At 39.7% G+C, this 13,141-nt stretch overlaps 1 protein-coding gene across 1 annotated transcript in view; it reads left to right on the top strand.

Annotated features, from left to right (window-relative positions):
* Positions 1–13,141, top strand: part of LOC124545360 (activating signal cointegrator 1 complex subunit 3) — a 239,304-nt gene that overhangs the window by 18,874 nt on the left and 207,289 nt on the right. The window contains exon 3 of the mRNA XM_047124265.1: positions 1,484–1,635. Within this exon, the coding sequence (XP_046980221.1) occupies positions 1,484–1,635 (152 nt within the window). The remainder of the gene's footprint in view (positions 1–1,483; positions 1,636–13,141) is intronic.

The following is a 13,141-nucleotide window of genomic DNA, read 5'->3' as shown; positions in this document are numbered from 1 at the left end:
ATCAGTCCCCTAGAACTTAGAACTACTTAAACCTAACTAACCTAAGGACATCACACAACACCCAGTCATCATGAGGCAGAGAAAATCCCTGACCCCGCCGGGAATCGAACCCGGGAACCCGGGCGTGGGAAGCGAGAACGCTACCGCACGACCACGAGCTGCGGACTAATTCCTTAAGGTCTTATACTCTTATACTCTCATGGTACCAGTCAGATCTAGTAATAGTATTTTTCCAAGAAGGTGTGAATCAGTTTGGCTAACCTTTTAGGATCGACTCTTTCTAGATGCCCCAGTAGTTGGATTTTTCGCTTATCCATTGTAAATGTGATTTTTAGGGATTTTTCTGTGGATTTCTGCATTAGGTATTATGTGATGCCCTAAAAATTTTCTCATAATTTTATGTTTTTTTACTTCTAATTAGTGCCTTAATGTTTTGTGTTGAAGAGCAAGTGTCTCTGATACATAGAGTGCTTCTGGTGTGATCACTGCTGTGTAGTGCCAGATTTTACAGTGATAGGTAAGGCACTTTTTGTTAACTGAAATGTAGTTTTTGTTTTCTGAAGCCTGGAGTCTATGGCCTTCTTTTCATTGCAGTTTTCAGCGATTCTTAACCTAAGTATTTAAATTCTTTAACTCATATTTTTTTGGTTTTGCCAGTTTTAAGCTCACCCAGTGCTGTTTTGGGTTCGGTAATGAATTTCTTCTTTTTTTCACATGGAGTTTGCGGTCCAATTTCCCCTTTTCGTACTTGCAGTATAGGAAGACTTCAAGTCTCATGATGTGTGTGAGAGAATGTTGCATGACCTTGCTGATATTTGTGTAACAATGAACTGGGTGTGACCCTAGTCTGTTTCACAGGCCTTTTCCATGAGATATGCGGACTTTAAAAACTAATCAAGATTTTTTTTTCTCCAAAGAAACCTGTACATTTTTAATGTGATACAGGAAACAGATCTCTGTGGAACAAAAAGGAAACTGATAAGCTTGGTGTTGTGAAAGAAATAAGATCTTTCCAAAACACAGATGAATGATCCCACTTCTTGTTGAAATTTATGAATTCTATTTGACACTTCTGATCAGAAACAAAATGTTTCAACAATACATATTTGTAAAATAAGTATTCACTAGTATTTAATGCAGGAAGACTGAAGATTGGTACATCTTTTGCTAAGCATTTAATGACAAAGTTTTGAACAAGTTCTGGAGCTTACGAAAGAATATTGACAATCTTCATTGATTCGTGACATAGTTCAGAATTGGGTTAAACCGTACAATTTTACTCCATAATGAGAACTTTCATGATGCTGTTAATTGGCTGCCACATAGTTCACAACATGTCCAGCGTGGTTTTTTGTCCCATTGTCGTTATATTTAACTCCTATAACCCGGCCAAGTTACCCACATAATGTGCTTCACTGTCTGCTAGGACACCAACATGATACCACTTTCTGTAAATTTGTTTGTTTACTGTGTTTTTATACAGGTGGTGACCAAAGCAAAGAAATTGTAGACGAAGCAGCTGCTTTCTTACTTCACCTCTTCTTAAATGAAAGGATAGTAACTCAGAAACATCTAGCTGTATTGCGACAATCATTTGGATTTGTCACACCGGGACTGGCCGATAAGGCATTCGAGGTATGTCGCAGAGAGAAGTTGCACTTGAAAGAGTGTGTGTTCATTAATTACATGTTTGAATTATGTATTAGGTTAAAAGAAACAGTGATGAAAAAGTGATTAAATTTTCCAAGAGATGAATAAGCTGACCACTACTTTTCTTCATATTGCACAACTTCCATTAGCACCAGTAAGCAAGCATAAATATAGATGCAGGCAGTATTCTTAGCTTTTGGGACAGAAGGTCCTTTCTTCAGGGCAGCAAAGAGGAAATGAAGAACAACCAGTACTCCGGCAGCAGCTGAGCTGTACTGCTGCTTGGCATTAGCAGGTAGATAGAGTGGTACAGCTCGGCATGGGAGGTGAAAAGGAAGATGTGATGAGCATGTACTTACCAATTGACTGGTGCCTGTTGTTATTGACAGATAGAGGGCACGTCACATCTAACGTAGCCTTCTACAGTTGTCAAGTTAAAGACATTTTCGCAGTATGTCTTCAGTGGCTCGTAAGAATGAAAAGTCAAATGAAGAGACAAAATGTATATTTCACTTTGTTTCTTAAACATTCTTTTCTGATTATTTAAATAAATTTATTCTTGTTTTCACAGTGTTACATGATACATAATGTTCCAGTACATTCAGTTGTAACTTATTCCGAATCATAACAAAATACGCTGGATTGTTACATTCTCTCTCCTTTATTATTATTATTATTATTATTAATTTATTTATTTTGTTTGATTTCAAAAGCACTATGATGTCAAGACAAAAGTGTGGCCTGATACAAGGAGAAACATTTATGGGTCAGAATGTGTTTGGCCAAACTGAACAAAGAGGAGATCGTGGGTTTGATGCAAGGATGAAGTTTGGAAAGAGTGTGTTCCGTGGCAACAAGGCCATTGGGTTGAGAAATCCTGATGTGCATGGACACAGCATTTACAGTGACAATCAGAGTGTTTAATGGTAATGTGACTGAAACTGGTGAGGTGATGGAGGAACTGATTAATGTCTTGGGTATTAAGTGCGGGGGAGAGGCAGGAAGTGCAAGTGAGGTGAAGCACTAAATTGAAGCGTATCACTAGTTATATGAGAAGTGTTAAAAACTAAGTATGTTCAGTCGTATCAAATTCAAGCTTTCGTACTATTTTGTAACCTGTAAATGGCCAGCAGCAAATAAATCCTGTATATGCAGACTGTAAACTTACTTGTTCCAAACCATTTCAAGAAAAGTTGTGCAAGTAATCTGTGAAACTAGCTAACTAACCAACCAGCTAGCTAGCAGGCAGTTGGTTCGAGGTACTGTTAAACCATAGCAGAGGAATCATTGTGTGTCAGAGTTGCAACCAGCAATAGTATGATGACCGGTAAGGAGACAGATGGAGTTTGTTTGTGGGATCTTGGGAGCTGGTAACAAGTGAGTTTATGGGGGCTGCTGGTTGGAAAAGGGATGTAGACTCAGGCGAGGGACCTTATATTTTGAGTAGTTGTTGTAGATGCTGCTCAACTTCTGCAGGGGAAATGATAGGTAAGGTTTGTAATTGAAGGCATCTGAAAGTAGTCTTTACACTCTCAGTAACGAAGTGCAGTGATTTGTGACTGTTGTGGTAAAGCCCTTGCAAATGAGAAGAATGACACGCTCATGATTAATTTTTAGATCATGAGTAGTTGAAACTCATGTCGTGTTTCTCATGAGCTGGTAGGCCTTCGATGCAGCTGCCTGGTAAAGAAAATGTGTGCATACAAAATAGCAGAACAGATATACAGTTGCAGTGAATACTTCTTTGTGGACAGAATTCAGTATGTCATTCTTAATGGAAAGGCAGTGCCACAAGCAAAGGTAGTGTCTGATGTATTTAGAATCGCTGGTGCTCATGGTGCATATAAATGAACAGCTGGGTAACGTCCACATTCACATCAATGTGGGTGTGACACCATTAGAAACTTGTTACGAAATGCAGAGAGACTTGAAGATGATTGGTGTCTGGTTCAAGAACTGGCAGTTAACTTTGAACACAAATAAATGTAATGTAATGTTCATAAATAGGTGAAAGGACCTGATACTGTTTGACTGCACAAACAGTAATCAGTTACTCAGATCAGTCATGGCCTTCAAGTGTCCTGTGGTTTTTGTCCAGAGTAATTGAAAGTGGGATGACAACATACACCTAGTCGTACTGAAGACAGATGTCAGACTCAGAATTATTGGAAGAATACTAAAAAGAAGTGTAATCTACACTCGAAAGGGATCACTTACAATATCCTCATTTGATCAATTATTGAGTATTTTTTGTTGGTCTGCAGCCCTTACTGAGCTGCACAGTTCCTCCTGGGTTGCTTTAGTTGGAGTATGAATGTCACAGAAATGTTCAACAGAATGCAGTAGGAGATGTTACAAGAAGTACGTTACACACATCCCAAGAGCCCATTGTCCAGAGCAGGCCAAGAAACATACCACTTCTTTCAACATACATCTCGCATAATGACCACGATGCTGAAATTAGGGTAAGTGTTGTTCATACAGATGGGTGCTGACAGTCTTTCTCCCCATGTACCATGCCTAAATGTAATAGCAAGGAGGAAAATAATACTGGTGCACAATGTAGTCCCTGCCACACATTGTTCGGTATCTCACAGATTACAGTTGTATATACAGTTGGAGGTGTGGATCAGCTGTTCTTTCCATAGCTGCAGCGTTGATTCATTAGGAAGGAAGTTGAAGCTGGTGGAAAACCAGAATTTCCTTTTAAATTTGCAATGGAATGAGAGGATAGGCGGGGGAGTGGGAAGAAAGCACCAGGCTTGGAGCAAGCTTGAAACAAGTGAAGACATGGCTCAGTTTGTGCTGTGGACTAGCTATAGCAAAGAATGGTTCCACTGAAGGGACAGTGTAAAGAAAAGTAGATCCTTTACAAATACAGCATGTTTAAAATTGAGTTTTGGGTTGTTAGTGAGGCCTTCTGAGACAACTGAGAATTCTGCAGGCATGTGATTTTTAAAGACAGGCCACAGTAGTGAAACTTCCTGGCAGATTAAAACCATGTGCTGGACCGAGACTCGAACTCGGGACCTTTGCCTTCATGGGCAAATGCTCTATCAACTGAGCTACCAAAGCACGACTCACAGCTTTACTTCTGCCAGTACCTCGTCTCACAGTAGTGTTGGGAGTCAAAAGAGAATATTCATAAGCAGTGGCTTCTATGTGAGACAGGGTCAGGCAGCTAAGCAGGGTCTGGTAGCATTGAGGTGTTGACAGAGTTTGTTGGGACTGATGGGTTCCATGGTGGGTGGTGGGTACGATACTCCCAGCGGGTAGTAAGACAGTGTTTGCTCATGCAATGTTATAATGCCAAGTTCTTTAAGCAGTATACCAAGTTCCATATAGGAGTATGTGGGAGTAAGTGCTGTTTTTAAATAAGTTATATCAGTAGACATTGAAAAGAAAATAATGGGAAACAATGCGAAATCCGGGATGGAATAAAACAATATGTAATTGGATAGATTGCTGCTCACCACATAGAGAAGGCAGTAAGTGGCAGGCGGGTGCATTGAAAGAAAACTGCTTGATATTAGCAGCTGATGGACTAATGTAAGTCATTTTTCTAATGCAGACAAAACACACACATTCAGACATTTTTGTCAACATCTGATGAAAGACTCAGTCTGATAGCTGATAACATGAGGTGTCCTCGTTCCCGTGTACCTGTCTGTCTTTCATTGCCTCCACTGCAGTGAGTAGCATTCTGTACTATTACATAAATATTATTACAATGTAGTTATAGAACCTCTTTGAGTTTTATTCTATTTAGAACAACTAAAGACAGTGACTGGATGTACAGGGAAGTAAATTAACAGGAGAGCAAAAAATATCCAAGCTGCTTTTTTTGTAAACTTTGCGAAGTTTTCAAAACTAAGCTTCTGATATGTGTGTAACAGAAAATGTACAGTCAGAATGTATTACGGCAGTGGGCATCTAAACTAAACTCCATCAAGACAAGTCTTGGAAGACCCAACAGTACTTACTGTCTGCCGTGTGATCCTGAGCGTGTAGGTGTCACTGGATGCGGATATGGACGGGCAAGTGGTCAGCACACCGCTCTCCTGGCTGTATGACAGTTTATGAGACTGGAGCCGCTACTTCTCAATCAAGTAGCTTCTCAATTTGCCTCACAAGGGCTGAGTCACCCCACTTGACAACAGTGCTTGGCAGACCCATCCAACTTTTGGCGAAGCCTGACAGCACTTAACTTTGATGACGGGAACTGGTGTTACCGCTGCGGCAAGGCCGTTGGGCAATGGACATCTGTTTCTAATGAGAAAACTATGCAGAAATTGAGTTTCTCAGCAAACAGTGGACACACACATTGGCAATTAGTAGGAGATGCATGAAAGAAATGACAAGTGGATCAGGATACGTACTGCAGGGGAAAACTTACAGCCATGATGAAAATGATACGCAGATGGTGAGACATGGATGGAGGATGGGCTTAGGAAATTATTTGGTGCAGTCCAAATGGAAGGTTGCTGAATGAAACTGGAATGCATGCTGGAGTGACATGGATTCGTATGGCTGAAGGCCGTACTGTGTGGAGTAATCTGGAAAAGGTCTTTATCGAGCAAAAGAAGTCATCTAATGGCTGATGGCAGTTCAGCTAGACTGCGAGAGTTTGTCTCACCTGGTGGAAGTAGAATGAGCAAGGGTTGATGTGACTGTCTGCCAGGTAATATATGATAAAGGAGGGATAAGAGATAAAAAAAAAAAAAAAAAAAAAAAAAAAAAACATAATACCAAAATATGTGATGCTGAAGTCAAGAAGTACTACGCAAGTAGCCAAGAAAGCTGTTCACATTGCGGAGAGGACGTGGGTGAATGAAGAAGTGAAAAGTGGTATGTGGTGCATGATAATGTTTGTTTACATTTGAAAGTTGTTCATGTGACTATTACGTCATTCCTACACCTTTGTGAATTCAACGTATTTGATAAAGCAGTCCGAGAAGTGTCACTTGCCATAACAAATCTGATGTGCCTCCAACAGAGAGCTAAAATCGAACACTCATTTCAACTGAAATGATCCCCAATAACCACTAAACACCAACAGTTTGCAGAACATGTCATTAACCTATCCAATCTAAATTTGTCTGAGAGAATTACATTCGCTTCGAAATACAATATTTCCAAAAAACAGCTAGACATATTGAAATTTGATCTTGGATATTCTTTGTCAGACGATGCGTCTACGAAAAATTTTGTAGCTCATGAACTAAAAACTGTAAATACAGATATGTTCAACACTAGTTGTAGGGAGCAAAAAAATTTGTGTGCATTGAAAAAAAACTACTTTCTCAAGATGTGATTGCCACCTAGGGTGACGAGGGAAACATATTAGTGTTACATAATAAGTATGAATATATTGAAAAAGTGTTCACATTCCTCAACCCTGAAGAGTTTCCACAGTTACCTAACAATCCCATAATGAAATATACTATAGAAGTGAAGAACTTAATTAAAATCTCAAGTCCATATTTACTGATAGTGATGCCAAATACCTCACAAACATGAATCCAGTAGCACCCAGGATATACGGGTTACCTCAGCTTCACAAAGATGATGTTCCAATAAGACCTGTAGTGTAATAAGTTTCAGCACTTGTCATAAATTAGCAAAAGAGTTAGATTCAGTAATTAAAATAAAAACTAAATTTCAACCATACTTTATAGTAGCTAAATCACTTGCATTAGTAACAAAACTAAAAGATTTACCCATTTCACCTAGTGCAAAACAAGTCATTAGTAGCTTATTGTCTAGTATTGCTTTTGCAAAGACAATGGAAATTTTAACATAATGGTTGCATAAAACCAGAACAAATACAGTGGAGACAGAAGATATATCGATGGCAACGTGCTTAAAGTAAACTTAATTCCAGTTCCAACTGTCCCTGTACAGGGGTCCCCATAAAGTCCCTTATTGGCTGAAATGTTCATGGATAATTTTGAGCAAACATTTTTAGATAAAGAGCTGTAAGTTCTAAAATACAATATTGGACTAGGTATTTGGATGTTGTACTGTGGTTGTGGATAGATACCACCAGACAAATATTTTTTTTTTTTTTAACATTTGAATTCACACTACAGTAAAATTAAGTTAACAATGTTGTTGGGTGGAGACTCTATCAACTTTTTAGACCTCACCATTGAAGTCAGCAACCAACAGCATTTATTTAAGACATACAGGTAAGTAACTTCAACAGACACAGTATTGCCAGCCAGTTCCCAGCATCTTGTAACACACAAACATGCAGCCTTCCACTCCATGGTGCACCACCTGTAAGCCAAACCAAATCAGATTTTGGAAATTAATTGAAAATAGTTAAAGAACGCATACAGTAATGGTATTGCACTGATTGACAATATACTCAGCTAAAAGAAGAGACAGAGGATAACTGCTCTCCTTTATCCACACCATACAGCACAAAACCACACTGATAACAAATGGGCCCCCATGTTATATGCAGGTAGGACTTCACAGGGTCTTGCCAGGAAACTAAAATCCTGGAAATATGCGCTACTGAGAATACTGTTGCACACCTGTTCAACAGTAAATATAAGATTCCACTGTTAGAACAGAATGGAATATAAGAATCTTCTGAAATCTGTGTGGCAAATTTTCTGTAGGTCAGTCAGATAGGGCTATAACTACTAAACTGATTCAGCATGAAAGAAGCTGAAGGCTGAGAAAGAAAGATTCCACCTTTGCTGAACATGCTCTGAATGAATGTCATTGGCCATTAATAAACACCAATCAAAGAATCTTGTCCTGGTCCTTAATGAATAAACATAGTTCCACTACTCATCCTTATTGAAATAGCAGCCAGTTATTATTCCTCTCACCATTAGCTAATAAGCTTGTTATAACTGTTCCACACCCACCTTCCTTAGAAATTTTTCTTCCCCACCCTTTATTCGGTCCGTTTGTTCCATTCACCAGTTTTTCATACGACATAGTAGCCTGTCCCATTTTTCACTTGTAAAACATTTGTTATATTTGAATATACGGTGATATAAGATTTATTTGTTCAGTGTCTCTATAGGTATTACATCATGCTTGTGTTTTGTATCAATATAGTCATAAGATGTCACATATTCCTGTATAGTATTCTTTGCACAGCTATGAATTCCCACTGAAGCTGTGTGGACTATCCGTTTAGCATTAAGTCGTCTGACGAAGGCCTAAGAAGCTGAAAGCCAGTTCATAATGAACTAATAACTGTTGTTGTGGAACATTAATACTTTGTAGTCAAGTTATTAATAAAAAAAGTCAATAATGGAATACAGTTTTAGAAAGAATTAATCAGTGTAATATTAAATAGCTAAGTAATTCAAATAAGTAGTAGAGGAAAAAGGACAATGTAAAGTTGTACACTGTAAAAAAGAAGCAAAAGAGATCACAACACGTGCTTGAGAAATTGGACTGGAGGAGATTTGATACAGTCAGAGTTGGCAGGTTGTGCTACAGGTATGTTATGTAGTTGTGTTGACTGGACAGTATATTGTATAAAAGGAGAAGATAAACAGAATGGAAAGGTAGAGGAGAAACAGAATCCCAGATTGAAACCCCTGGCGTGCCTGAGATAGCAAGGTTTTGCAGTTTGGAGAATCAGCTGTTAAAACAGAAAGTGTTAAGATTGTGCAGCACTGACTGCCATGCGTGTAGGTAGCATTTGAAGAATAGAGTAGAAGAAATAATGAGGAACATTGAGTCCTAGACAAGAAAAGGAAGACAGCAACAAAGGGCAAGACAGATGTAAAATGTAAACTTTCATATCTAGAAGTGTCACACTTAGCAAAATATCCCAGTCTATTACACGGTGTTCGGATGAATTTCTTCCTGAAACCCAATGTTTCAGCACTGTCTGCAAAGGGCATTTTAAAGGGGTTGTAGCTTTTTCGTAGGTCCAGTGCGCACCTTGGCTCTCTACTGACAGGTATAAAATTCCATTCTGTGTGCGTGCACATAGAAGTGTGAAGTTGCTTTTTGAAAATTTGTGTGCAATTGGTCATTGCCAGTTGCTATTGTTTACTGCTGGTGTCACCCCATGGTGGAAGAGTAGTACATATCTTATTCAGTATGGGATTCCAGATAACATTTAGTTTCACACCCCCCTCCTTCTGGTTAAAAATGTTGTGGCGTATAGCAAACTCTATAGAGTTTTTCATATTACTCACTTGTGACTGCTGTAATAGAGTCTTTTCAAATTGAATCAGTTGGTCTTCTAGATGCAAAACATGTTCCACGACAACTGTTATGTCTGTTTCTCCCCTTCTACAGTTGCTGTTGCGGTCTAATTGTCATTTTTCAACACCCCCTTTTTTTAGTAGTAATATTGGTATCGTTGTACATGTCTCCACAATCGCAGTTCCTGCTGTATCCAGCAGTTTACAGGCATGTTTGGCCAACTCTGGGTTTTCTGCATCTTCCACATGGATTTGTAGATCACAGTGGTGCTCTGTTTTGTTCTAGATCTTTCCTTGCACTCAGTAACATCTTTAATGAACAGCAGGAAACCTTGGATGTTGCAGTCATTTGTACATCACCATGCTCTTTTTCTGTTCTCTTTTTGTGGACATCTTAATGCTCTTACTTTCTCAGTGGACAAATATCCATTCCTGAGCAATGTGTTTTACATCATCTTGCTTTCACTGTGTGTGGTGATTTTAATTCTGTTGTAGGTAATGGTCTATAGGCATTTTTGATGTGTTTGCAGTATACAGTGAGCCAGCCGCTGTGGCCGAGCTGTTCTAGACGCTTCAGTCCAGAATCGCACTGCTGCTACAGTCGCAGGTTCGAATCCTGCCTCGGGCATGGGTGTGTGTGATGTCCGTATGCTAGTTAGGTTTAAGTAGTTCTAAGTCTAGGGGACTGATGACCTCAGATGTTAAGTGCCATAGTGCTTAGAGCCATTTGAACCATTTTGCAGTATACTGTGTGGCACAAGCTTCTTCATCAAGGAAATGTAATCTGCCATCTACCTCTTGCTCCATAGTGAATTGAAGCCTCAGGTTAAACTAATCAAGATGTTAATGATAATGACCTTGTTCCTCTTTGCCACTTCTCCACTACACAGATGCTACTACCCACATAAAGAAACCATGTACCTGATTTTTTTTTCTTGGCAGTTCCTAATACCTGTTTCTCTCTTTTTTTTAAAAAGAGGGGTGGGGGAGATATAGAGATAAAGATAGATGCTGTAACTGGGCTTAAGGGGCTTTCCACATCGATGTCACTCGTCTGTTCAGAAGACTCATTGTTGCTGCAGAGTATATGATTGAGACACAATATTTAAAACAGTTCTGCAACATTGGAAGGAAAAACCTGATCCAGCTGTTCCAACATATCATTAACTGGACCCACTGTAAACAATACACCACATCAAAACTAGCTAATATGTCCTCCAGCTAAACCACGATGCCATATAATTTATTGATGAAATGTGCCAAATTCTTGCTGTAAGAGTCTAATTGACCCACAAACAGTCATAACAGTGTTGCTGAGCGTCGGTAATCATGTGAGAAACGGTAGTGCTTACTATAGGCCTCAGCCAATCATTTTCTTTTTCATTTTTTGGTTACCCAAGAGTCTGAGTGTTAGTGCAACTGAATTGAACAAACATTTCTGAGTGCTCTGCTCAATTGATGATTTTATTAACCATGTAACAGTTCTAAGAACTTTGTCAGTGAGCTCCTTATTAAGCTTCTGACATTTATGCAGATCTGATAACTTTAGTCTTATTGTGATTGTCACCCACATCACAACTACTGTTCCATTTCTCTTATCAGTGGGGAGTATGGAAATACTACCACCCTCATTCAGGTGTTTTGTAGCATTCCTCTCACCCACAGTTCATTGCTTTTTAGAGGCTCCATGTGAGCTAATAGTCTTATGCTTCTACAGGGTGTTACAAAAAGGTACGGCCAAACTTTCAGGAAACATTCCTCACACCCAAACAAAGAAAATATGTTATGTGGACATGTGTCTTTCCATGTTAGAGCTCATTTTATTACTTCTCTTCAGATCACATTAATCATGGAATGAAAACACACAGCAACAGAACGTACCAGCGTGACTTCAAATACTTTGTTACAGTAAATGTTCTAAATGTTCTCCGTTAGCAAGGATACATGCATCCACACTCCGTCGCATGGAATCCCTGATGTGCTGATGCAGCCCTGGAGAATGGCATATTGTATCCACAATACGAGCACAAAGAGTCTCTACATTTGGTACCGGGGTTGCGTAGACAAGAGCTTTCAAATGCCCCCATAAATGAAAGTCAAGAGCGTTGAGGTCAGGAGAGCGTGGAGGCCATGGAATTGGTCTGCCTCTACCAATCCATCGGTCACCGAATCTGTTGTTGAGAAGCATACAAAATCTTCGACTGAAATGTGCAGGAGCTCCATCACGCATGAACCACATGTTGTGTCGTACTTGTAAAGGCACATGTTCTAGCAGCACAGGTAGAGTATCCCGTATGAAATCATGATAACGTGCTCCATTGAGCATAGGTGGAAGAACATGGGGCCCAATCAAGACATCACCAACAATGCCTGCCCAAACGTTCACAGAAAATCTGTGTTGATGACGTGATTGCACAATTGCGTGCGGATTCTCCTCAGCCCACACATGTTGATTGTAAAAATTTACTATTTGATCACATTGGAATGAAGCTTCATCCGTAAAGAGAACATTTGCACTGAAATGAGGATTGACACATTGTTGGATGAACCATTTGCAGAAGTGTACCCATGGAGGCCAATCAGCTGCTGATAGTGCCTGTCATAGGCTGGAATGTTCCGTGCTCCCTAAGACGCCGATCAATTGCTTTGAACGTCTTCCTGTCGGGACACCTTCGTTCTGGAAATCTGTCTGGATACAAACGTACCGCGCCACGGCTATTGCCCCGTGCTAATCCATACATCAAATGGGCATCTGCCAACTCCGCATTTGTAAACATTGCACTGACTGCAAAACCACGTTCGTGATGAACACTAACCTGCTGATGCTACGTACTGATGTGCTTGATGCTAGTACTGTAGAGCAATGAGTCGCATGTCAACCCAAGCACCGAAGTCAACATTACCTTCCTTCAGTTGGGCCAACTGGCGGTGAATCGAGGAAGTACAGTACATACTGACAAAACTAAAATGAGCTCTAACATGGAAATTAAGCGTTTCCGGACACATGTCCACATAACATCGTTTCTTTATTTGTGTGTGAGGAATGTTTCCTGAAAGTTTGGCCGTACCTTTTTGTAACACCCTGTATATGTATTCCTTCACATTGTGAGTGCCTTGTTTCATGCTGACTGTGATTTCCTCCGTGGGCACAACTTGAAGGCTAATAACAAAATTTATACCCTGTTATCAGTTTATTTAAACTTTCATTATTAGGCGGTGAGAGATCTGTGCTTGCACAAAGATGGAAATTTTGCCATTAGTCCATGAGTAGTTTACTTACTCCATCTTTGTCTGAACCA

This window comes from Schistocerca americana, chromosome 8 (genome assembly GCF_021461395.2).
Source record: "Schistocerca americana isolate TAMUIC-IGC-003095 chromosome 8, iqSchAmer2.1, whole genome shotgun sequence".
Classification (NCBI taxonomy): Eukaryota; Metazoa; Arthropoda; class Insecta; order Orthoptera; family Acrididae; genus Schistocerca; species Schistocerca americana.
This window is presented reverse-complemented; position numbering and strand designations above follow the sequence as displayed.